Below are 26,884 nucleotides of genomic sequence, written 5' to 3' on the forward strand. Positions count from 1 at the left end.
TAATGTTTTCTAATTATGTTTTTAGTTATCTGGTTATCTCTGTGAACTTCCGTTGTTTTAATTTTGTTGAAAATAAATAATGGTCGCCATCCGAGGAATACCGGAAAGAAGTGTCGGAACGATGACCGACGTCGCCTGCCTCGAAATCCTCAGTAAAGTAATCGAGTGCGCATGCGCTAACTCTCTCCTAAGTGGGCATTCGCATAATGCATGCAGGGCAGGGCCGGCATGGCATGCAGGGCACGAGCCAGGCCGTGGGGATGTGCGTATGGTACACTGTACAGTAAATGTACTGTACAGTAACTAGTACAGTAACTAGCTACGCCCAGCGCATATTTTGGGTGCATTCGTCTGCTCGTAAAGACACGGCACTGCAGCGAACCGAAAGCTCTCTATATATATGGCACACATTAGCCAAGCTTACTAATTTCAGCCCCCGGTGTCTTAGTTCTGAGTGTCTTCAGTGAGAAAATTCGTCGTGAAAGTGTGGTGTCAGGAAATAGGCTGTCAACATGACGACTTCTCTTTTCTTACCTCCATGCGGTTATCATCAAGTTTTCGCTTGCGCTGTCGGGATTTTAATGCTACTCATTAGAACTGGGGACGCCACTGGTAAGGAGACTGATGCCTTCTTCAATTCTCTCTGTTAATATTCTATATCAGCTGTAACGTAGGGAAATGTACAGTAGGTAGGCATATATGTGCATGCTTGATATGCAATAGGCCCTGTCTTTGCATGGGGCGAACCCCTGGGGTTTGAGAAGAGTGCCGAGCCCAGTCCTTTTTAGCTGCAACTAAGTCAAATGATCAGTATGCAGGTATGACGCGTGTGTATACTGTTATTCCTGCGGGTTTCATTGGGTGTTCTGCTCTCTGAATTAATGTGCGATGAATGCCATATTGCATGTACATTGTACATGTATAAGGGTACCCATGTTCAGTCTTGCCGAAACGAGGAGGTGTTTGAAGAGTCATTGCAAAACGTGTCAGCGATGCAACCATGCAGTGTGTTTGAACCTTGAAGGTCATGGTCAAGGGAGTGGTGAAATAGTCGTACTACATAGGGCTTGAAATGCCACTCTTTTGACATCTGTCTCACCATTACAAAATAAGGCTGATGTCAAGAGAGTGCCATTTACAGCCCTGGTGCTGTGTGCAGTGGCTATTCAGCGGTGAGGGGGCAACATGCCCCAGACAGATTTTGTTTGAATTTTTTTTAACCAAGAATACCTCATAGATGAGTACGGAGAAGGTAAAACCCTAAGACAACAACCATGGCAAATAAAAGCAAGGATATCAGGACTTTGAGTAAGACTTTTGATTTTTTTCTCCCATAACATCATGTTGAATAAGCTCAAAGTTGCATTCACATTTGAATTCCCCCCCCCACTCGCCAAAAGCTAGATATGCTGCTGCCTGTGTGTAAGATTTGTGGTGAACCAGCTTTACATGTGCGGCTAGTGCTGTAATTACAGAACTGCAAAACATACTCTGTAGTGACAACTTGCAGGTCAGTAAGTACAATGGCCGGTGTATGGATAATGAAAGGATCATTCTTCATTTTACAGCCTTTGAAATCACTTTTTTGTTTCAATCAATTTTAGCATCAAATTTTGTTTTGCGAGTTTAATCTGTGTTTTGGAACCCTTTGGGTTTTTGTGACAATGAAATTTGCATATTTAGAAGCAAAACTATGATGCCGTCCTGGGCACTAAACCACAATGGTGCGTTAATGTGCAAAAAAAACAAAATAAAACAAAAAAAACCCAACAAAATGCTGGCATTTTTTAATATTTTGCAGTACTTTCCATATTTTCAGGCATTACATTAAGTACCTGTAAGTGCATGTACAATGGATATGGCAGTCAGCTAGTAGTGAGCAACCTTTCATCAGACATGTTTTCAAACAGGAAACTTGGGGTCCTGAATTTGAACATGAATACAGGCTGAACAATGTCTCTGGGGCTGAGTCAATGCGAATAATTCACTATTCAAATATTCGAATTTGATCGAATATCCAAATATTCAGTCGTACTGACCAGCAGATTGTTGATGAACAAGCCACATACAAAATCAGTTGCAATAAAGCACACAATTGTACATTATGATCAACAGTGTATCGCTCATCGCTGGAGTGCTGGAGCACTTTTGTCCGCGCTGATAATCTGTGGGCTCTGAACGCCAGTGGTACACCCTTCCAAAACAATGGATTACCTCCGCTAATACCAGCTGAAAAATGATGGTAATTCCCAGCAGCTCGGTCTTTTGTTCTGAGTGCGGTCTTTTGTTACAAGGCCCTGCTCCTTTGTCTGATTTCAGGCAGCGTGGCTATGCGCACATACCCAAGGAGTCCGGCACCAGAAACCCCGGCGCTCTCAGTTGTCCGGAAAACATGGTTAATTTTGATTGTTTAAAAGTGTGTAAACTAAACTTGCTCAAATGATTGAACTCAATTTGATATCAAATTCACTGCCTATATGGGGCATTAGGAGGGACTGACTACGTTGGATGACTAACGTCTGTAATCATCACTTGCACAATGATACACACAAGGAAGTGTTGGCCCATGTTGTTCGAAACAAACTGATACATCCTGGAATAGCTACATAACAAATGATTGCATGATTTGTGCACAAGAAAGCTTGGAATTTTTTTCTATTTTGCTGTTGTAAATTTCCATGTCCTTGCAGCGTATTGTTTTGTAAGTGTAATTAAGCCAGCAAACTTTTTTTTTTTAGAAATGTTTTCAAAGAGCAAATTACGGGTTGGAAACTTGCACATGAAACCACGTAAACCAAAAGTCTTCCTTGATTTACATTACAGCAACAGCAAGTTTTAAAAAGTGCACTTTATAGTACACGAAACCCCAAAAGGAGGATGCACGAAAAGTGAGTCTAAGAAACATTCATTGTATGGATTCATTAAGAAATAAACTATGTACCAATGAATACAATTTCTTAACCCTGTGAGTGTGTTTCTGGTTCGCATAAGTGCACTGTATACAGGATCACCATTACACTTGTTTGGCCAGTCTGTAGGTTTGGGGAGGCATTCACCTGGAACCCTCCTATGCTGAAGTCACTCTTTGGGTCATTTGGTAAACACCTCAAAGAAGCACAGCTGTGTTGTGTTGTGCACTGCACTAACTGTCCCTCACAGGAATATCAGATTGCACTTTTGTGCTGCCCAAGAACTGTGCTTCACTGTTTCATGTGCATCATTGTGCAGTAAACCAAATACAGTGAAGAGGACTGCACAAAAGACCCTGGGTCATTTTGTGCTGACAACCTACTGTGTACACACTGAACCTGTGCATGTTTGAGTTCCATATAGAAACTACATGCTCACCAGTGACTGTGGGCATTTGTGCACATTTGTGCTGTAAAACCATAGGAGGGATTTTATAGGGGACAAGTTCTTGAGTTAGGGAAATTTGAACCGAGTTGTGGGGACATTTCTGAGTCCCCACAACGTTTTCGGTCCCCACAAAATAGGTGAAATGTCGAGTGTATGTCCCCACAACTACAGTGCGGGAGATTTGTGTTTTCACCTTGATAAGTTTTGCTTTTGTCTGCACTTGTCCAAAGTGTTTCCCCTCTTCCTCTACTCCTACGGTGCCTGCAGGTCTTAAAAAGTTTAGATTGTCACATTTTCAAGCGCCAGGATTCATTTGTCATCCATAGGCGCAAGACATGGAATACCTGCCCGGGGGTCGGCGTGAGTAATCTCATAAGATGACATTCCACGTCTTGGGTGAGACAGCCTGGTGGTGGGATGTGAACAGTGCAGGATTTAGGTGCATTCCCCATTTCTTGGCGTGTTCTCTCTTTATGATTCCTGTTACCTTTTACACACTGTGCAGAATACATGGACCAAAATTGCGGTGGAACAATCGATGCTGGCCGTTCCGGGGACAAGCTTGACTCCCAGATGGATTACTATTACGGTGACTTCATAGACTGCACGGTCACTATCACTGCCGACTTCAATCGACGGATCCTACTCACCTTCAGCCAGGTCGACATCGATGGTGGATTGGGCTGTAACTCGGACTACCTGGAGGTCTACGAGGGATCATCGACTCTGTTCCGTTCCCCGGACCTCGGGGTGATTTGTGGCACCTCGGCTGGGAACATTGTTTCATTAACAAATACTATCACTTTGAGGTTCAAGACCGATTATTCCGGATCAGGGACAGGATTCGTCCTCTCTTACACGTCCTTCGAGTCGTCTACCTTCTGTAAGTTTTTCATTGACGGAGCACATTACGAGGGATAATACTGTACATTTTCAAAAACCAGAATAATGAAGCCCCTCAAGTCTGCAGTGCAAATCTCTGTATCCCTGCATCTGTCAAAGCCTAGTGTATCGTAATATTTTCAAAGCTTCCATGACCTGTCCAAGCTAAATCCCTGGCGAATCAACTTCAAAAATCATTCAAAAGAATGCCCATTCATTCGAGCCTGTTCTGCCTAATTTGTCTGTAGACTTGGTGCAACCGTGGTTAACTTCTTTAGCTTAGAATTTGTAACGAGCCACTAACTTTTATGACTTGAGTCACGCCAAATCATTGTAATGCAGTGACTCTGGCATATAGATGCAACAAGTCATTACTTTTGTAACTTTAATCAAGTCAAATCGTTACAACATAGTCACTCAGGTTATTATAACAGTGACTTGAATCAAGTCGAGTCATTAGGCAGAGAGGTTGAGTCGAACCAAGTATTTAGCTTGCGTCAATTCGAGTCACAAATATTTGCACATGATGTGATAAAAAATTTTGAGGCCTTTTTAAATTTACCTCATGGTTTCTGGATGTGGTCACAACCACATCTTAGTCTTGATGACAACACGACATGAATGTTATAAACCCGCACTGTAAGTCATTGCAAATATCATCGTATTAACTTTCACTTGAGTCCGATCTTCTGATGAAGGACTCGAGTTGAGTCAATTGCTCGCCGTGACATGTGTTAAGTCATTTGCCCGTTGAAACTCAAGTCGAGTTGTCGTCTCAAATTTTGACTTAAATTGGACTCCAGTTGCATAATTGACTTGAGTCATTACAACTCTGTTGTAACCAAAACACGTCGCATCCCTCTTTCCTCCGACGCGTTCAACATCGCACAGCTAAGTACCTGCTATTCATATCATGTGGCCTTTCGCTAATTTCAGCGACCTGTGGTGCAGACGAATTCAAATGCGACAACAATCGATGCATCGATGTGAGCCTCAGGTTCAATTCTTATGACAACTGCGGTGACAACAGTGACGAGACCTTCAGTAAGTAATGATGACACCTGAAGAGATGTCTTACTTCAGAGACTCTGCCTCGGTCGAATTTCTTGGCAAGAAACATACCTGTACCAATTTCAAATTAATGAGCGAATTTGATGCCCAAACCAGAATCCTTCACGCATTGTTTGCCTTGCACTATTTTTTTTGGAGAGCCAGCATGCGTTTAATAACAATTTTAACACTCTGCACGATGAAAACTTGAAAAGTAATTCTCCAGATGTGTAATAAGAACAGGGATCAGGAACACTTTCTGTTTCTAAACTTTGGCTGGGTTGTTTGCAGTGTGTAAATTTTCCTTCAGTCGCGAATGAATGCAAAATGATAATTGATGTATGTATTTGTTGAGTGTAAGCCTAAATGCTTTTGTGTATCCTCCTAGGTACTTCTATCAATGTTGAAGACACTGTCCATAAAACTGTGGGTCTTGCAATAGGCATCCTCGTTGCCATCATCATTGCTGCCATCGTGGGCGTGGTGCTGGTCTGTGTCTGCGTGGGGTGCATCTGCTACCACTGCTGCTGCAAGAAACGCCAACCGCAGCAGCCCTCATATCAGGTTGTATCCCAGACGCCCCAGCAGCAACCCCCTATGGCCATGCAACCGACCGGTCAATCCAGTCAACCGGCTTCGTATGGGCAACCAGGGGCCTACCCTGCCGGTCAGCAGGCTTATCCTGCCAGCCAACCAGCGTACCCTGCCGGCCAACCGGCATACCCTGCTGGCCAACCGGCTTACCCTGCTGGCCAGCCGGCATACCCTGCTGGCCAGCCGGGTTTATCTCCTACTGCCCCACCGGCCTATCCTGCTGTCCAACCAGCCTACCCTCCCGGTCAACCAACAGCTTACTCCGGGGAAAAGGTCTAAGCATGTTCAACACTCAACAATATTTTCATGTCAGAGTATCTTATGCTGGTAGATGTTTTGCTGTTATTTTTGAATGGGTTGTTTGTAGTTGGAGTTTTCTATGACCTACGCATTGGCTACCTATCCCAAGGTTGAATTGAAAGTCAGCATTCTGATTAGTTCCTCTCTAGCAGAGTTGATGAATTATTCATTAATAATGCAAATGATGACGTGCAGACTTGGCCAGTGATATCTGTGAAACCAGCAAAACCTGACTGTGGGTGTTTTTTGTTTAATGTGGTTATATGATAACATCGAATATACTGAACTGTTGTTCTGTAGTATATGTGAAAGTAGTAATTTTAATCATTGTGACTAATCTTGTACAGCGTAACGAATTTATAATCAGCATCATTAGAAGACTGAAGTTCAATTTTAAATCATACTGAAATATTCAGGCAGCTTCTTGCATAATAGAGGGCTTGCGTAGCGGCCATCTCTCAGGCCAGTGCCTTTGTTCCACAGGATATACACAAAAGAACTGCCCTGCAAGATGGCTACCACGCAAAGACTCCTTAGCAGCCATATAGTGTGTTTAGAAGAAAAGCCACCAACTTTTCGTACAGGTATTCCAGAATTCCGACAGGTTCAACAAAGAACACATGTACATCATCAACAATTACACGTTACCATATGTTCAAGAGCCGACACAAGTCAAAGTGTGTCTAACTTGGGTACCATCTACACCGTAGCTACCGTGCCAGCTAGTTCTTAACACCCACTAGTTAGTGTTCAAGGAGTATGCTTGATAAGCCTTAACCGTGCTGAACCCAAAAGTATCCAACAGTGGGCTCTCTCTGAGAGATTTTGTTGATGTGAGTAGCGAACAATAGGCCTTTTGTTCTAGCTGTTGGATTCTGTTGGGTAAAGGAGGCTTCACACTTACAAAGCTGTTGGATATCATTGGATTCAGCAGGGTGGCAGCATATTTAGGGATAGGTTAGAGTAAATGAAGCCTGTTCAAAAGCAGGTGTGCCTTGCATTTGCTGGAATCATTAATTTTTATAGGGGTGTGTATTAATGGGTATTTTTAGAATCAGGTATCCGTCTTACATGTATGTCAGTACTTGGTATACGGGTATCCTTGAAATATAAAGAACACTTAACCATTGACATTTCATGCAATCCGGGCAGACCATTTTGACTTGCATGAAACGGCTCTTTTTTTTGTGCATCGGAAGCCGCACACTTTTTTTTAAACATTAGAGGGGACTCTCTCCCATCTTTTTATTAAACAAAATTGTTGGCTTCAACTTGTAACAAAAATGTCTAATCTCTGAGCCGCCGTTCTGACCATTTCTCGGCCCTTAACTATGCCAGTTCAGATGCATTTTATATGGGGATTTTTTGTTGTTACAGGTAGCTAGCCCCAAAATTATGGAACAGGGTTTTGATGTGGATGGGAGGTACAGAAATATACTCAGAAATCTGTTAAAGTTTAAGATGCTACCAGAATTTCCGCAGGTTTGGCTGTTGTCCCAAATATCTATTTGGATATTTTGATGAAAAGGTCACCCAGTAGCCATGTGACCTGCATTGTAGGGTTAATGGCTTTTCTCTTGCTACAAAGATGTATTTGCCAGGAAAAAGCTGCAAAGAACTTTTTCCTCCAAGTGTTTGCCAAAACTTTGCCTCCTCCAGTCGAAGGTTATATTTCATACTCGATGTCAAATTGCCTGCACTCGGATTGCTGTTGTATTATTAAGAGATTTCTCCTAAACAGTGCAACTTGACGACACTTTCTTTCCAAAATTTTTGGGCAGTTTCATTGGATTTAGGTCGCTTTGCCATTGTTTTGAGAAATGCAAGACAGGCTTGTCAATTTGGTGTACGTTTCCACGTGTACCTCCCTCAGTGCCTCGTGTATGGCATGCATGTGACTTCATGTACATGAACACGCATGAGAGATAAACATAGAACATGCACAAGAACACTGATGACATCTTTTACTGTTACCATGGTTACTGGCTTTATTGGAAAGTACAGGATGTAAGCATTGTATGATGCCGTAGGTCTCTTCGGAGTAAGGTTGTGGCTTTACATGTACTTGAAGTGACTAGGAAAACTCGAGCAATGGTAACGAGAGCTGTGGAAAAACAAGTTTGAATTATGGACAAATAAGGAAGTTGAAAGATTGTGCTGAGCTGTTTTGTTAGCAGCCGGAATGTCATTGAAAATTTGTTTGTTTGAAATCTCAGTGTTGCCTCCGTCACAGGCTTCATCTCCGACACTGAAATGTCTTGGCCAACATTGTTTGAACCAAAGTTGTCTGAAATTACTAATATTCCCATTTTTGGGTCCGTAGCATACGCTTTGATGCTACTCTAAAAAACAAAAAGCCAGTTATTCTTGTTTCTTTCCTAAAACTTGTATTGAGCCAAAGGCAGAGGTGAAACAGGCAAAGCCTGAGAACGATGGAGTTCAAAATTTTTAACCTTTTTTAAAGAGTTATTTATTCTTTTTTAGTTGGGCATCTGAGCTAGGTGGCAAACACTTTAAAGTGATATTATCTGTGTTTGTTGAAATATACAATCGTTCATGTCTGAGCTTAATCTTTTTATAATTAGAAAATCACAGATTAGTACTACAGTGAATAAAGCAGTGCGTTTGTACCAACGAGAGTCTCTGCAAATGTATGCATGCCACACCTTTGTTTTCATAAATGAATATTAATGAGGGGTGAGTACATCATTTACATCACACTTCTTTTTTTTTAATGTGCATGTTTTCTGTTTTCACAGACTAAATAGACTTTCATTTCAATATTGATATTGGCTTCAGTAGTATCGATGGCACAAGTGTATTTCCTTTGCCATCTGGAAAGTTCCTTTATTTCACTCCACCTCAACACCCCCCTTAGATCTTTATCATGATGCTTCCATGTTTGTCTTGTCCCCCGGAAGACCACTGATAATAGTAATACAACTTCTTATATTGATAAAAGGAACAGACTATTACTCCTTCCAGCCTCAGTTTGGTTACATTACTTTGAATAGTAGAAAAGCAAGATGGCCGCCCCACGATAGAGGTCTGTTTGTCAAATGGACGTCTGTCTATGCATAATCCTACTGTGTTCACTTGCATCCTGAATTAAGAGACAGAATTTGGTTCCCTCTCGATTTGACAACAAATGTGACACAGTTCTCGACTGTGCCCAAATTTTCAGACATTTTAATGAAGTCACATCTCGGTTTGGCCCAGCCAGCAGACATCGTGTGGGTCGCTCAAAGTAGTCAACTTGGCAGGGGATCTCCAACTATACATTTCTTTCCCAAAATGAAACCTCTCTTGAATTTCATCCAAAGACCTTTCTTAAGCCAGCGCAACATCTGCATGCTTGCCGCAATCCAGTGATACAATTTACTTGACAACTAGAGACGTCTGGTGCAAAAGAGCCTCTGTATTGAAAGGTCCTGCACTGGTGGACTTGGCAGATGTGTTGTCTTTGCCAAAAAGCTGTTTACATGCCCAAAACTTCGTCAGCGATCTTCCATGAAGAAGGCCACATGTGCTAAAACACCTAGCAGAAAATGAACACAAAAAAGTAACCGTGAAGAATACGGGTAAAAAAAAGATTGCCCTAGAAATGCTGCAGCAACAACAGGACTTGTGAAAACCACTGAGAAGCCACATTTCAGAACCATGATTAATGTAAGCCCTGGAAAAGCATCTCTGCTTTAGGCATTCCAGATTCAAGAACTGTTCAGTTTCAAGCAAACAAGTCTGGAAACAAGACGAGGAAAGATTAAAAGTCCCCAGGGCTGAGTTTGGGCGTCTTGTTCTCGTATGTTCATGAACAGCGCGATATGTGATTTGTGGGTCAACTGCTTGCACGCCAGAAATATACAACCAGCTACAGCTGGCAGCTAGTGGCAAGCAACATGCAACGTGGCAGCGTCCATGAACGTTCTTTGAGGTTTAATGTTCTGATAACTGAGCTGACCATTTCTGTTATGAAAAATTATTTATGTTAAAGTTTGCAAAACCTCCCATTGTCTCCAGCTTTCTAAGCCATCTCGCTGTTGTTTGTGGCTGTTCAAAAATAAAAATCTCTCGATTTTTTAGGTGTGTTCCTCTTAAACCCAGATGACGAAGAGGTGGTGTGTGATCCTGCTCCGAGAACAGTGTTCTTGAGTCGTGTTCCAGCCGTTTGAACGCAAGAACAAGAAATCCGTGTCAAGAACAGGCCGTCCGAACTTGACCCAGGAGTCCATGGCCACCTATACCCAACAGAAGAATTGTTCACACACCCCCCCAACTTTGTCCTTTGAAGTTTTGTGATTTAAAACCAAAATTGGAGACTCTGGTCCTACCTATGCACATTTATTGCACTTACTTTTCACTGCTGATAATTTAACATCATTTCTTTGCCACCTACTCGCAAGACTTTGCATCTCGTGTAACTTATCGTAGGAGATGGTGTCATAAAGCCACTGCTTCTCAGCATATCTTAACAAAATTCAGAAGTCAAGGAATAGATGTCCATCAAATTTTTGAAAATAAAAACAATACACCAGAAGTATACGGGCACACCTTCACAGCGTTAGAGAGACCATTTCTTTTGTTAGGTAATTAGGACGGAGTTTTAAAGACATTTCTCCGTCCCATGAAGTCCAAGTAATGACAACTACGGAACAAGTGTGGGTGTACTTAAATGCATGTACTTTCAAGGATAATATTCTCGGAGAGGCCAAGAAAGGATACAGTCTTCTATAGAGTGAATTCACATCAGCTAGCCATTGCAGCATGTCGGCTATTGACGGCCATGTTGCTGACCTAGCAAGCACTTTAGCCACACCCACCTCCCTGTAGTGGTTGTGATATGCCCTGAGTGAGTAGGCACTGTGCTGGCTGTGCTTTTTGCACACTTCCTCCATGGTCAGCCTACCAAAACAAGTTACAAAGGAACACAGAGTGAGTAACGACGGGTACATAAAGGCGTGCCAAGAGGAAAATTTCCTTTTGACTTACTGCTCTCTGCATCTTACTTCCAACAATAAAAATGGTAAACATTACCATTAACAGGGCTGTTTATTTCTATTTAATGCCACACTCCTCTAATAAAAAGATGTCCATAAGGCTTCTGGTTTGAGAGCATATAGATTGAAATTTTCAACGGAATGTGCACAAAACTGCATCTCAGAATTGTGCTGGGCAAGGAAACTATTAGCCTCCACCAAACCCCCCCCCCAAAAAAACCCCCAAGGTTACTTGCCCAGAAGTCACAACATGATCATGTTATGGTGCTCTTTTTCAACTTCTGAGGGGGTAAAGGGGTGGGGCTTGGCTTGTTGGGGAGGGGTCTTGTTCCATCACTGATTTTTGCATTGTTATGTTCAAATTGTATGAGTGCTAACAAATGGAAGTCTGAGTGTTGCGTTGCTTCATTGCAAGAACTCACAGGTGAGCATTTAGCCTTGACAGAATCACCTCCATGGACTTCAGCAGCTTAAATTCCAGCCTCTCCTGCAGATCGGGGAACTGCTGCAAAACGTCGCGGCAACCATCCCTGCAAGCTGAGTGGCAGCACTGCAGTTGCTCCGCATGGTTGGCCAGAGACCGCACCAGCGATGCAGAGCAGTTTGACGCCTCCTGCCAGACGGCTGCTTGCTGGCTGACCATCTTGAAGGATTTCCTCAGCTGTTTGAGGATGGTCTCTTCGCTATCGCTGGTAACTGTCTTGTGAGCCGAAGACATCAAAGTTTACCGTTGACAGAAGAATTGATCAACTGGAGTGCAGAGAATATACACATCAGGAATAATCACACAAACTTTACGACTTTGCTGCTTGGGCCCCCCCCAAAATAAATCAAAAGTGGTGCGGCAACGCAGCTTTTATTTAACCTCGCTTTTTTTGCTGGAAATGATGTATGTAGAACTTGCGATCTCCATCGCGTCTGCATGCACACGTCATGCTGGCTGCTACCAACACTAAAACAGACTGGGCCCCCCACTTTCTGTTTAAAAGTATTTTAAGCTTGTACATGTACACTGGACACAAGACCACCTCATTTGTCTGGTTCCCAGATGTAAATGTATAATGTATAATACATCATCTGGCAAAGAGCGTCCAACTAAATGTACGGGGAACTACAAGGACTCCTTTTCTGTACATATTACTCCACGCTACGCCATCAAAAATGCATAAAAGTTATGCCACCACAGCCCTATTTGTGGGGCAAGTGCCTAACATGCTAACTAAACTAGCCTAGTTACGCAGGATAGGAAAAGGCCTTTCCTAAATGAGGCTTATTAATGGAATTTTTATTCTCTTCTTGAGATGAATCCAAATCTTCCTGATCTCTTATGATTCATCATTAACAAAGTGTTCCACTAACTTCATGTCTATATATAAACTAGATAAGAAAGGTTTTACTAACCAGAACTAAAGCAGAGGCTAGCTGCAAGCAACAGACTGATGATCTGCAACTTCTCTTTCACCTAACAAGAGAGGGAGCCCTTTTAGCGAAAATTATGCTTGAAGAGGGAGCCCTTGGTAATTTTTGTCAAAAAGGTTTGGTCACAAGAGGGAGCCCTTTTACACAGAAAACATGGTTGAGGGCGTGCTTCTGAAAGTTTACTTTCAATTTCCCAATAAAAGGAGGCGCCCCAAAATAATTTTTGTAAAGTGTCAAAAGAGGGCGCTTTATTTAGGTAAAAAATTTCACAAGAGGGCGTCCTTTTAATTTTCACTAGAGGGCGCTTTCTTCTAACGTTTAACTTTTTTGTCAAAAGAGGGCGCACTGATATTTTTAATTTGTTGGCGGTTTATTCAGTTTGCTGTTTTGTGAATGTCATTTGTTTTTTGTGCTTAAATACACCGAGTCGAAAATTTACCATTCATAAAGATTATTGCCTAAGCTACTCCAAGGTAAGGAATGTCATGGATATGAAATAATTTGGTAGAAATGTGAATCAAGACATAAGAATGAAATTCATAACCACTAACTGCAACAACATTGCTTGCTAGCCCCCCCGGGGGAGGCAGCCTACTGTACTGGACTTCCTCCGTATCCCAGGCCCCACAGCGGTCCATTCAAGCGAGACCCAGCAAAAATGCCTTCTATGATCACTCACCCCCTTAATACTCTGATGTGTAACTTAGGGTGATTTCCAATTTGTAGAACTTACCGTGAAATTTTGGTTTCCATTTAGGCCATTTGTTTACACTAGGCATAGGCCTACCGCGACTAACTCCCGATCGCTGAATGATATGTCTGGCAACAAGTTTACACTCGATCCCAAGCACCGTATGCATTTTGGTTCATCAATCACATTCATTGGCAATGTCATGCTCTGGGGATCTACGTTAAAAAGTAACGCTGTTTGGTTCCAAGACCAAACAGATCCTGTGTTTATGGCCCATGTATTTAAAATATGGGAGTTTGTACATGGCTATCTGCAAGGTTTGTATAAACCTTACAGTTGTGGAAGTACATGTCATGACATGTACATGTTGACTTTTCACAACAAAGCCAGATTCAAAATTTCTCAGCCTTAGACAATGTGTATCAATCAGTTCACTTCCACCACTCTTTATTTTCAAAATTGTGATGTGTGTGCGCATGCACCCTTACTGGCCGTCAAACCAGGCATTGGCCACGTCCAAATTACTTGGCAATCATGGCAATGGCTTGAAATTACATACGCCTCTGGCCAGTTCCCACAGAGTGTATTCATTTCCAAGTAGAGTTTTTCAGACAAAATACCAGTCTCATAGGTTTGTGCTCATGGGCATCAAGTAGTCCCCTTGGGCCAAATTTCATGGCACTTCTTACAACAGTAAGCAGAAAAGTTGTGATTGCTAATGATGGATGTGTAACATGCAAAGCTTTCATTTTCACTGTTTACATGCAATTTTTTCTGTATAGCAAGTCAGAGTAATATCAAATAACATCATGCCAAAGAAACGCCGGACAAAGGTAGTGACGTTGGCTGCAAAGACCGCCTCAGGAGACGAGAGTGGGAACTCCAGCAATGAAGAGAGGCAAAAGAAGATCGATGCCTACCTCAAGGACTTTGATTTGAGAGGTGAGGTGAATTCTTCTTACAAATCCCCCAGCAATTCTCAGTTGCTCCTGGCTCTTCCCCACAATAACCCTCCCCCACCCATTAAGATGATTCTCAAGGCTCGGTGTCAGGATTTTGGAGGTATGTGTCAAGAGTTAGTCAGCCCTAAATTTTGTTGGGGGTTTGCTGTTTTAGGCGGCCCTCACCCTATTGAAAGTGAAGCTTTGTGCATAGAATGCTACATTCTGAGCAGATGGGAATGGAAAATACGTGGAGATATTTTGTGTATGAAAAGTTGCTACAGGACTGTTATGTCCTTCCACAATTGTCTCATCACCAAATTTGTACATATTTGCAAATCAGTGGGAAAGGAAAAAAAATTTAAAAGAAGACAATACCATGAAGGGACATTTTTTTCTATTTTCCCCTGATAAGGAAAAACTTGCCACCCCTTGCGTACACGCAATTTGAATTTGACGACATGCGGGCTTTGCTTTAGAGCAACCATTGATTTTGAAATCCACATTTAGAGCCAGATGTCACAAGCTGTTTCTCCTTTAATATAGTTGCCAACTGCATTGCTCAAGCTCGCAGCGAAGCCACAACGATGTGTAATGCCATCAACAGTGCCTTCACCATTGAACTGTTCAAACTTCCCAAGAGCATCAGGGAGATGGCCAAAACAGATTTTATGGGTAAGTTTAGTTGTTCGAAGGAAAGGGTAAGATTTAAGATGTAAGTGTTTCATTGGGAATCTGGATGCAGAAAAGAAGTTGGAGAGACTCTCGCTTTGAAACGCCACATTTACATACGTGTACAAAAGTACACGTATGTTTCTTTCTTCGTGAAGTTGTTTCAGGAAATTCAGATTATTATTGTAATCAGAAATTCCTGAAAAGGTCTTGACCACAAAAATTTGATGTGGATGCTTGTTACTCTTCGTAAAAAAAAATCGCTAGTAAAAGGTTTTATTTGTCGGTTTTAATATGCCAAATCCTCTTTGCAGATTCCTACACAACCTTTCCTTAATGGAAGGCACAAATTTGTGTCTGTTGGTAACAATTGTAGCTAGAGTATACCACCAAATCAACTTATGATTAATTTATTTTCCTCAAAGTGTAGTGGTTGCACTCAACCGGATGTAAAAAATGGATACCCAATTTTAAAGAAACCCACATTGCGTCCAGTTATTTTTCAGTCGAGCATGAGAGCAAAGTAGAAATGATGTCACTAAACAAAAGCAAAATTTGCTGGAGTTGACGTATGTTAAAGTCTTGTGAATTTTGCAGCCTATAAATTTGATCCGATGTCATACTTTGGCACTCCTGTCTGCTCTTGTTTCAAGAATAAACTGGCATGAAAAATCACACCCTTAGTCTGCAGAACTGGCGACAGCTTGTGAATTTGGTTGGAAGCTAGCCAGGCAGCCCTGAGAAGTTTTTAGAAATGTACTCAATTCAGTGTGGCTTTCCTTGTGACAGCCAGGGGCGGCAGCATCAATGACACCGCCTTGCAGCATGTCACTGAGATGACGGACTCGCTGGCCTCGTCCATCGTCGCCAAGACCATGACGGCGTCCAAGCAGGGCAAGGCCTTATCTGCGCAGTCCTCGTCGACTGCTCAAGCGCCCAGCGCCTTGGAGGAATGCACAGAAAAGACTGTGACTACTACAAAAAAGGTAGACCCAGTTAGGGCTGAGTTTATTGCTAAATCCCACAAAGGCCCTCAAAACCAATTTTTTTGGATTGTGGAAAATCTGGGAAGATTAGCATTAAAGAAATGTGTGTGTGCCAAGATGTGTGTTCATTCTAGGCAAAATGCCAACAAGCACAAGTCCTCTTTAAGAGAGGACGGCTAACACTAACCCCCATATCCTTCGAAATCCACCAGTACATTGTAGGATTTTGTAGGTTCGAGGAAGGAAGAGCCCAACACTGGTTCCATAGCCAAGGGATTTAATTCCCCTTTGGTGTCCCATCTAATTCATAAAGACTGTACATGCAATTGAGTTCCTTCAGTGCCTAAAATTTGGAAGGATTAAGAGGGTCAGGTTGAATTATTTTTCTAAGAATATAACTTTGAATTCGTGTGTGAAATGTCCATATTTTGATCCTCATTTTCTACCAAGAGAACTGCTCCATGTGCTCCGTGTGAGTAAGTTTACTTCCCAGCTCTAAGTTGTTTTCCGATTCTCCATCCAGAAAGGAGCAAAGGGACGGAAAAAGACAACGGCGGCAGCAACATCTAAACGTTCAACGAGGACGCAGAGCGTACTGACCAACAATCAGGAGATGAACATACAGGACGTTGGAGAGCCTCAGACGGTGCGCCGGTCCACCAGACAGTACGTCCGCCTCCCCACAAACTCATAAACCTGCTTGCTTCATCAGCAAATTATTTCTAATCATTTTTAATCATGGTGATAGTGCTTGGGTCAGACAGCATAACCGTCGGACCGAGGCACTCAGATCTGTATCACAGCACTGCGGCCTATCTACTGTGTAACAAAAACGATTTCACCTCGGAAAATCAGCTCATTTTTCCTGCAGGCAACTCTAATTAGACACCAGGGTAGTGACCATAATTGGAGGGCGGGGGCTTTGTTAAGATGAGATAGCCAGGACCAGACCTTTTGAGAATACTGTTGTGTTAGTGAAGAACAGAGCATACTGTTCGGAACGTCGAGTGTTCACCATCGGTTCTTCTCGGAACCGCACCCTCATAAAACAGATATTTTCTTGTACATGGTGCAACCGCAAGCCTGACCTAAATTAGTACTTCCAGAATGCATAGCTTCAAGGCAAATCTACTGCTGTGTTACGTCAAATACTATAAAAGGAGATATTTTGTCCAGACCGTGGGGGGTGTGAAGTCCTTTTCCAAGTCTGATAAAGCATAAAAATGCTGAGATGGACTCTTCCTGGACGAGCCTAATTTCTGGCTCCTCATACACAAATTATAGATGATATAGTTGCTCCCGTCAACCTTGGGTTTCAAGGGCAGAGATGTCAGGCCCTGTCAACCTCCTTGTCAGTGTAATAGGAATCAAGTTGGAGTTTCATGACTGTGTTGGGCAAGTACTTTGAAGAGTGGAAATTATTGGACTCAGGTATGCTGGATATGTCGGACGGGGGAAAAAAGACTTGACAACACTAGGTGGTCATAACCATAGTTACAATGAGAGTTTAAGTTAAGGTACATTTTCCTCCTTTTGATGTGCTGTTTAATTTTTTTGTGTCTTTGTAGGAAAACTGCCAGGAATCAGTTTGTAACGCCGGCGACCAAGATGGGCAAGTCGGGGGCAGTCTTGTCCAGCTGGGACACGCCCATGGTCACGCCCAAGTTTGATCCAAGGTGTGCTTCCCGTTCTCTCCCCCCACCCAATCCTTCTCAACTCTTCCCTGATTTCCCCACTCCACATAGCAGTCAGATGTTGCTCTGCATGGCGTTTGATTTCAGGTGTCCCTTCACCCTTCTGTGACACAATCACGTCTCATCAAATACTTGTCTCTCAGGTTACCGGTGACGCCAGCTACCTGCGTGATGCGAGACCCTAGACGAGGTGAGACCATCATCTCCCTAGCAGGCAGTCCCATCAACGTGCCATCCAAGCGAGAGGCGTCCCGACCTGAGGCTGTGATTCCACTGGCAGATGGCACGGTGAGCCACGTACACTGCATACCAGGTTCCCATTTCAACTGAGCACACCTGACAAGTGTAGAAAAATATCTGCTTAGCAGGAATGGGTTACCGGCAACAATGCCTTAAAGTGTATGCTGCTTGTCACTGGTCCCCTGCAGATCATTGTTTATCACTTGCTGCCGGGTGGAATTTTGCATGATGGAAAACCGGGAGATTTTCAGGATTTTCTGTTTCCAAAATTCTTAAAAAAATCATAGCTTCATTTACTGGATGTTTACCTCCACACGAATGACTGTCTGGTGGCTACTCTAATCTGACAGACAACATCTATTGATGCCGAGTATTTCAGCCAGGCCTGCCGCCTTGTAAAAAGAGCCCAGAGTGTGCAGTGTTATGTAACTTTCTTTTGTTCCCGAATCTGGCCCAGTGCGCTACTGACGTCTTTTCAATACGGGCCAGATTAGCTTGCAGCGGTATTGTATCGCTCATCGCTGGAGCGTTTTTGTCCCGGATGGTAATCCACTCGTGATGAATACCACAAATAGTGGTATAATCTCTCAAAATAAGGACGGATTTCCTCTGCTATTGACAACTGAAAAAATGTCTGCAGCTCGGTCTTTTGTTCCGAGTGCGGTCTTTTGTTTTTACAAGGCCCAGTTCTTTTGTCCGGTTTCGGGCTCCCCAGTTTTGTGTATAAAGCCTATGTGCCCGAAACTGGGTTCTCCGGCAGCATATGGTTAAGCATGTAAAGTAGCTAAGAAATATTTTTTGCCCAGGGGTGTCATAAAATCAGGTCCAGGACAAGCCCTTAAAGTAAAGTAATTCATAAATTGTCTTTTTTTAAATTGTCGTCATGTAGCTGTGGAACATTATTTGTAATCATGCAACACATTATAAATTCAATGTAGGAGTCATTCTCGCAATAATGGAATTAATAGTTGTGACACTTGCCTCCCTCCCCCCCAGGCCTTGACGATCGGCACGTCATCTCCGCAGGTTGACATGACGATGGACGAAAACACTCGCAAGAACATCCTCCTGCTGCAGAGCAACCTGGCCAAGATCCTCCAGAAGTGTCCGGTGCAAGGAGATAGCTAGGAGGACCGTATAGATCACTCTTCCCTGACTGACACAAGTACACCTCAGAAAGTCTGCGAAGGCTGGAAACAGTCACGCAGAAGTTAGATTTCGAAACGGAAACGATACAGAAATGTACAAATTAACAAGTTGTGGGAAAATGTTTGCAAAAGTTATAGAGGATTACATCTAGACCGGATTCCCAAGCCGTGGAAGTGCTGAGAGATCTGGAGAGATGTGGAATATCCTTAAAGGATGGAGAGCCCGACAAAATATTTCCACTGTTGTTAATAGTGGTAGCATAAATTTGAAGTTTCACTGAAGTGTGAAAATTGGAAGCACTCAATTGGAACAATTTGTGGGGATGGGGCATGAACTGGCCCAGGATGTGCCTAACGTTTGTGACTTCTCTTGTCGTATTGCCATGACAACTCCCCAATCCAAAGAACGGGAGAGAAATACATTTGATTTCCCCTCAGAAGTAAAAAAAGTCCAGGACTTTTCCGACTTTAGACCAATGCTAGATACACCAGTAAAAGAAGCTTCAGTTTTTATTCTCCTGTATATTCAATAAGGTGTACAGTTTAACTTGCGACTATTAAACATTTCCAACATTCTCAGTAGCTACTCGTCTGTTTAGTAATGATCAAACACATTGCAACTTGAACGTTACTGTAGATTTGCTGCAAGTGTGTCCCTGTAGATAATGTTTTGTTTTATACCGTCTGTTTCCTCTTTTTATGAACAATGTAGAAACTGGCTTTTTTCATACTTGTGTGAGGAAAAGTCTCCGTTTTGATTAAGAAAAGAATCTATTTAAAGTGAGTTGACTGGTTTAGAGTGCGTAACAGGTCAATAAATGAGATTGTTTAGTTTGATTCATTGACTTGTGTCAGTAAAATGTTTATACTTGAAGCAAGTTCGAGAATTACGCACGTTCTTGGTCCCAAAGAAGTCTGAGTTTGCATCAAACTTGACTGAAAGTGGAATAAATAGAAGCTCAGTTGTAACTCATTTGGAAACATTCATAAGCGTGCAAATGTCACTAGGTCCCTCAAAATGAGTCTTAGATCTGTCCACGTTGTTGATTGTAGTCTGCATTGGAAAGTCCACAGAGGTGTACCATTTTTTTTTTCTTTCTGATGTGTATCACTCGACATCCTAGCCGAAATGTAGGTTACTAATATCCTACAGGTTTCTGTTGAGTCAGATCTGGTTTAAGGGATCCAGCTGTAACTCCCTTTGGCACTGTAAGACTCACTTTGCTGGGTTAGGCAACAAATGTTTCAGCCAATGGCCTCGAGAAATACGACACGGTGCTTGTATTTTGTGTCATTACTGCTGGAGTTCCACTGAATTTTTGGCCAATATTTGGCCTGCACTTGAGATTTGGTTTTGTTTCCATTTTTATTAAATCCCAGTTCACCAAGTAGAAGGTGATGTAGAATAAGCTTTTACCCCGTCAGCAAAGATATAAGTAATGATTGCAAAAAAACTAATGTTAAACATATTGGCGCAAATTAATCAATATAAATAAATAAGAACAAAGGAAAGACTCAAATGCTGAATTTGTCCTTATTTGTTTCTTATATTCTTAGACCTCTGCAGAGAAATAATTATTCATCTTTTAATATTCTCTCTGTTGATGCTATGATCAGGAAAGTGACAGCTGTAAGTTTCATATTTGTTTGCTTGTTTGCCTTATTTTTTCGGAGGGAATTTCCAGGCAACTTTTTTGAAGTGTAATTAAAGTGCCTACAGAATAAGTGGATTATCAAGTTTGGAAAATAATTTAAACGCCTGGTGGCGCTGTTTAATCGTTCCCTGGCTCGCGCTCGGCGCGGCGCATGCACGCAGTGATGAACGCACTGATGAACGCGACGGTGCGAAATGTTGGCTACCTCGAGCTCGCTGCAAGTGCAAATTTGAGGTAGTTTTATCTAGGCCTATAAGAAAAACATCATGTGGCTTTTAGAAAATATTAAAGAGCCAGGTAGGTATATGAATACGTATGTTTAAACATTTTTAGTGGCGTTTAATTTTAAAATGAGCGGGCGTCTGTGTCATGTGTATCGTGTATATATCGTGTGATACCCCAAGGCCATAGCAGGGCCGTTTCGTTTTCCAATACTCAACTTCGGCTCCGTCTCAGGCTTCAACTGTTTTTTTACTAGCTGACTTTGAAGCTGTGAGCGCACTAATTAGTCTAATAGTGCCACAAAACATCATATAAGATGCAAGAGAGCAAAAAACTATAGTAATCAAATTTGATTTAAACGCTTCGGGCCCACAATCGGGGATTGGTTTCGGGGACGAAGCCTGCGACAGAGACGAAGTTGAGTATTGGAAAACGGCCCTGAACTTCGGGGTCCAACGTCATGGACATCAGCCCTGTGCAGTGCTAGTGCCGTGAGAGTGGGGCGGGCATCAGACCCCACAGTTCTGTAGGCACCAACCCCTACACTTTGTCGTGTGCTCAAGAACTTTTGCTGTGGCCTTCAGTGCGGCCATGGCATGCTTGGATTTACCCCCAGACCTGGGGCCAATCTACTGGACCCTAGGCCCCACGGCGGTCCATTCAAAAAGCGTGGACTTGGCGAAAATGCCTTCTTCTATGAAACCCTTTTGCGTGTGTGGATCAATCACCCCTTCAAACCAATTAGGCTTACTTTGGGCGATTTCAAATTTGTAGAAATCCGTGAAATTTTTGTTTCGATTTGGGCCATTCGTTAACTACAGTCAACAGCGATTAACTCCCTTTCGCTGACCAATGCCAAACACAGTCGGGGTCTGTTTGGTCTGGGAACCACCACTGACCACACAGCGTTAGAGACGGTGATCCGAGCTGCTGTTTTATCAGCGACTGTGCCTCACTCGTAATGAAGCCTTGTGTGTATGGGTGAATGCAATGAATATGTCAAAAACAACAGCTGTAGGGTATTTTCATGGATGCGTGTCGTCATCGTCTGGGATGGAGATTGGATGAGCCAGTGGTGTGCGCTCCCACGTCCCACGCTGTCTGGCAACGAGTGGACACTCGATCCCAAGCATCGTATGTGTTTTGGTTCATCATTCATCAACGTTCATTGACAAGGTTATGCTCTGGGGATCTACGTAATAATGCTGTGTGGTTCCCAGACCTAACAGATCTCGACTGTGTTTGGCATCGGTCAGCGATCGGCAGTTAATCGCTGTAGTAAACGAATGGCCCAAATTGAAACAAAAATTTCATGGATTTCCACAAAGTGGTAATCGCCCAAAGTAATACATCAGACTATTGATGGGTGAGTGATCCATATACACAAAAGGGGTTTCATAGAAGGCATTTTTGCTGATTCCCCACTTTTTGAATGCACCGCTGTGGGGCCTAGGATACGGAGGGAGTCCAGTAGACTGGCCCCCAGTCTGGGGCTTGCTTGGATTATCATGGAGTCCACGGTACGGCAAATGGGCAAAGTGGTTGTGGGTGGAGTGGTTAAGTTGTGGGCAAAGAGATAAACAGGCAAACAGCAAAGTGATTGGTCCTCAAGCTAGCCCCAGAACTGTGGGGTCCGACGACCACCGGTACCCCACTCCCACGAACGTAGGAGCAGGGTGGACGTCAGACCCTACAGTTCTTGGGGGTGGGGGATGCTACTACTAATAGGCCTACTCCGACATGTCTGAGAACTCTGAGTCACTACTCCATGTGACTCGGAAGTGATGGCGTTCTCAATGGTCGCAATGTTGTGTTTTTGAATCCAGTTTTTGCAGTGAAACAATAATGAAGACCCAGTAGCACAAACTCCACTTTTTCAACCAAATTTTCCTGTGAGAGCAACCGTGAAGTACACAGTACCTGTAGCTTATAAACATGCCCGAATGGGCGTTTCAGACCATGAGACTGAGTATTGATAAATTTGACATTTTTACTCACCAATCTTTGGTGTCCACCCGTCATCAATTGCGCCATTCATGCTGTCTGCGTCGTAGTTAATAACGTCAGGATTGATGCGCAACATGCTCGGTGCTACATTTATCTATTTATTTCTATGAAAGTGGAGTCGTACAACCCATTTCTTTTCAGAGGTGGCAGCAAGTCACTTTTTTGCAAATCCAAGTCAAGTCACAAGTCATTAGGTGCAGTCACAAGTCGAGTCACAAATCATTTGGTCACAGGGCAAGCCAAGTCAACTCACAAGTCTCTTTGTCCAAGAACAAGTCAAGCTGCACATCATTTTGTCCAGCTGTAATCAGCAAAAAGAACCAGGCGTCAGCTTACGAAGTTACGAGTTATAAAGATACATGTATATGGAGCCGGCTGAGTAGTGTCTGCCTTGGGTTGGTAACAAGTCATTTTTGCAAGTCACAAGTCAAAGCTGGTATTTACAAGTCAAGTCACGAGTCACAAAAATAGCGACTTGAGTCCAAGTCACATGGCTCGAGTCAGCAACTCTGTTTCTTTTTATTTCATGAGTGAGGAGCTATACAGCTCATACTCATACCCTCCAGAAACAAGTCACACAGAACGGTCGCACAATGAAAACAAAATGCAATCGCCTGCCTCCATAAATGGTCGAATCGAAATGAGCAGCGAGCTCAGCCATTGGCCGGCCTGATGCATGCGCAATGTGACAAACACGGACGGCATGAACGGCGCGATTGATGTCAGGTGGACATGAGATTGGTGAGTAAAAAGGTCATATTTTTCAATAAATACTCAGTCTCTTGGTCTGAAACTCCTGTTCGGAGGTGTTTAAGAGCTATAGCTACTTCACCGTTGCTCTCAATGGAAAATTTGGTTGGAAAAGTAGAGTTTGTGTTACGGGATTTTCACTGTTGTTTCACCACAAAAACTGGATTAAAAAAACACATAGCGTTATAATGGCATCACCTCCGAGTCACACCGAGTAGCATGGAGGAGTGACGCAAAGTTCTGGGAGTACCATAGGCCCTGGTAGTATTTGACTTGCAAAGTTCTGGGAGTACTATAGGCCCTGGTAATATTTGACTGGCAAAGTTCTAGGAGTACTATAGGCCCTGGTAGTATTTGACTGGCAAAGTTCTGGGAGTACTATAGGCCCTGGTAGTATTTGACTGGCATGACCGGGAGAAGGAGGGATGAGTTACATATCCTGCCACTGTATGCCTACCATCAAACGTAACAATCTCCACTTCACCTCGTATTTTCATTGAAGAGAAGTCTGATCAGAAAAACTGAAATTGAGTTTGAGGAAAAGTTAAGAAAAGTTAAGAGTGAGCTTGGGAATGGTGGTGGCCAGGTAATCCTCTTGATGTCTCTATTCCTGTTTCTGGTCAGTGAATTATCTTGGAACCAAATTTTCCAGGGTAGCAACTAGCAAGTGCCCATTCGGTATATGTTTAGTTACAGTCATTTCAAATCCACAGCCAGTAAGTCAGTATATATATATGTAATGTATTTGGATCCAATTAATGTGAGTTAAATTAGGGTATAAATATGTCCTTTGCTGGTCTAAACGTGCATTTAAGACCAGCTCAGGAGAATGGATGCTACCAGTACCTGAACCACAGGCGAGGACATTATCAGCGTTTGTTCTCCCGAGCAATGTCTTACATTAAACGTTAATTTAAGACTGGCCAAGCACGTATTTATTCCCGCATAAATGCCTTTTTATTCAGAGTCAAAAGAAGTCAAGTTTGTTCTAGAACATGTCTTTAGTTTTCCTGAACACCCCGTCCACTTTATGGACTATTCCTTGTGCAAATTGTCCAATTGGCGCATGCATGGTGTACACACAGACTCTTGACCAACCAGAAGGGACGAAACTGTCTTGTATCCAGGTGCTAGCCCGTGATTTATGCAGTGAGCATTATTACTTCTCAGCGGGCATTGTCAAATGTTAATACATGTACACGGTCATGTTGCACGCTGTTGAATAGGGAGACTCTCTGAGGTACTCATGAATTTGAGTTAAATGTACATTTAAGTTGGAACACATGTACTTTTGAACAGACATTGCAGCTGATGTCAATGTTGACTTTTTTCTTGAATATTACCTCAGATGAAAGTTATTACCTCTTAGAGGGACAGAATCACTCCATTGGAAGAAAAGGTAAGGGTTACACCTGCCAAGGAGGCAATGAACCAAATTTGGCATGTGCAGTGCATCATGGGATTGGATGACAGACAAGCAATTTATCTTATGCAGGACCATGTTGAAGAGGTATACATGTACGTGCAAAGTGTGAAATGCTAATCAGTACCACCTTATGAGTATTTGAAGTCAAGCTGTCCTCTTCTTGTACAATGTATCACTGCAGATTTGATATTAAGATAAAATGTTGAAGCTTAAAAATTGAAGATTAGGGGAATCCCTTCCATGGACACCACTTTCTGTCTTGGACAAGATGATTAATGTCAGTGTACTAGTACTAGCCAATCAGAGCCAAGACTTGAGCTCATTCATCGTGCATTGACCTATTATGTTCATTTCAGCCTATAGTGACTGGTGCCTTTTTAAAAAAAAGATGAATTTACTGGTGATCTCTTACTTCTTACAAACTTTTGAAATTTGTCAGTTTGAAAATGTTACCATACTGTGCATCCATCCCTGACCTGATGCCAGGTACATCAGAAATATTCTGCAGAAAATTATAAATTGACTGGTTCACTACATTTATGCATAAACTGCATGGCTTGTTTGTCATCCTGTCCCACAATGCATTGAGAATGTTGGAAAGCTTTGTAGGGTACCAGTGACTATTATCCCAATGCGTCACATTTCTATGTCTGTTCAGAAGGCATTGATGTTCTATTATGCCTGTTTGACATCTGTGGCAATTCGGAATACAGACTATTTGTCCTGTGTAGGTTCATTTGCAAAGTCAGGCTAGGAAGACGAGTTGGAAGACACTATCCAATTTAATGCGTGATTGAATGCTTCATTTCCACCAGGTTGGTTTTGCTATTATGATCTTTTTGCACCGCTTCTATATTGCATTTGAAAAGCATTTGCCATTCTGATTTTACTTCTGTCAGCGTCCAGGTTTCACTTTTAATTCTCCAGCCCAGTCCATTCTGCCTACTCTTGGCTGTGCTACTGTTGTTTGATTGGCCTGTAATTGCCGTATATACATAGAGCGTGTTCAGAGGGAAGTGCTGGCGCCACTTTGTTTTAAGAATTATTACCAGGGGCCAGTTGGTTTGGACGGAGGACGACACATAGCGCTTTCTTTCTTAGAAGAGGGAGGGCTCGGCAGTCCTGTGCGTCCGTGCTACTCCTGGTTGGAAATTCTTTTGAATCAATTCAAACTGTTGTCCTCTTTTCCAGATTGTCAGATCTTGATCCTTAATGATAGCTCTGTGAGCCGGAAGCATGCAACACTGACTGTGACACACTCGGATGCCAATCTGGTACGTGACTCAATTGGTTGGCAGTTCTCCCTTTGTCCAAAACTGTACTCATAAACCCCAACTCATTTTTTTGTAGTGTCTGTCGATGCTGAATGGTTAGTACATGTTGTGTAGTGCTTTGAATCCTGAATTCTCTCAGTTTTGCGGTGAAAGATGACCATGAGTTGTCAGCAATGTTTCAATTCTTCTTTCCTTGTCAGAGCAAACCAGAAGTGAAGCCGGTTCTCACCTTGATTGACTCCTCCAAGTTTGGCTCCCTGAGAAATGGAAGCAAGGTCGCCATTGGAAGCAACACCAACCTCGAAGACGGTGATCGCATTGTCTTTGGAGCCATGAACTCCAATCAGTGGAGGTGAGTTACAAAGAAGAAAGAGCTCTTGTACACGTACCCCTCAGTTCTGTGGCCATTTTGTGTCCTGAACCAACCCTCGAATCCTCCAATAGGAAACCAGTGCGTGAACTTTGTACTTGAACTTACCAGGTCAAACATGGCTACCAGATGGAAAGTGTGTCCCTATCATTATTGTGGCCAGCAGTATGGCTCACAAAATGAATTAACCACTCCCTGCCAGGCGACCC

The 26,884-nt window shown here is 42.8% G+C and overlaps 4 protein-coding genes across 5 annotated transcripts in view; 3 read left to right on the forward strand and 1 right to left on the reverse strand.

The window, feature by feature from the left end:
- The first annotated feature begins 249 nt into the window (after positions 1-249).
- On the forward strand, positions 250-8,817 carry LOC110973673 (uncharacterized). The gene is made up of 4 exons (XM_022224667.2): positions 250-612; positions 3,863-4,240; positions 5,176-5,283; positions 5,678-8,817. The coding sequence occupies exons 1-4, from the start codon at positions 513-515 to the stop codon at positions 6,160-6,162; spliced, it is 1,071 nt and encodes a 356-aa protein (XP_022080359.2). The 5' UTR covers positions 250-512; the 3' UTR covers positions 6,163-8,817.
- LOC110973675 (AFG2-interacting ribosome maturation factor-like) lies at positions 8,144-12,737 on the reverse strand. 2 transcript variants are annotated; one of them, XM_022224668.2, is made up of 5 exons: positions 12,582-12,736; positions 11,603-11,930; positions 10,906-11,085; positions 10,538-10,650; positions 8,144-9,721 (listed from the first exon to the last, which is right to left on the reverse strand). In XM_022224668.2, exons 2-5 carry the CDS (start codon positions 11,896-11,898, stop codon positions 9,681-9,683), a joined length of 630 nt encoding a protein of 209 aa, XP_022080360.2. In that variant the 5' UTR covers positions 11,899-11,930; positions 12,582-12,736; the 3' UTR covers positions 8,144-9,680. The 2 variants fall into 2 exon arrangements, with proteins under 2 accessions (XP_022080360.2, XP_022080361.2); XM_022224669.2 differs by lacking the exon at positions 8,144-9,721 and having other exon boundaries at positions 11,004-11,085; positions 12,582-12,737.
- Positions 12,738-12,945: 208 nt separating this feature from the next.
- Positions 12,946-19,808, forward strand: LOC110973753 (borealin-like). Its single transcript, XM_022224828.2, has 8 exons — positions 12,946-13,072; positions 14,073-14,232; positions 14,778-14,906; positions 15,693-15,889; positions 16,413-16,555; positions 17,458-17,565; positions 17,727-17,871; positions 18,820-19,808. The coding sequence occupies exons 2-8, from the start codon at positions 14,100-14,102 to the stop codon at positions 18,949-18,951; spliced, it is 987 nt and encodes a 328-aa protein (XP_022080520.1). The 5' UTR covers positions 12,946-13,072; positions 14,073-14,099; the 3' UTR covers positions 18,952-19,808.
- A 967-nt stretch (positions 19,809-20,775) lies between these two features.
- Positions 20,776-26,884, forward strand: part of nbn (nibrin) — a 28,139-nt gene continuing 22,030 nt past the window's right edge. Inside the window, 4 exon segments of the mRNA XM_087138141.1 lie at positions 20,776-20,923; positions 24,954-25,004; positions 26,223-26,305; positions 26,506-26,657. Of these exon segments, the coding sequence (XP_086994267.1) occupies positions 20,893-20,923; positions 24,954-25,004; positions 26,223-26,305; positions 26,506-26,657 (317 nt within the window). The 5' untranslated portion in view covers positions 20,776-20,892.

Source organism: Acanthaster planci, linkage group LG06 (assembly GCF_054643075.1).
Source record: "Acanthaster planci isolate LZ-2023a linkage group LG06, COTS_SCS, whole genome shotgun sequence".
Classification (NCBI taxonomy): Eukaryota; Metazoa; Echinodermata; class Asteroidea; order Valvatida; family Acanthasteridae; genus Acanthaster; species Acanthaster planci.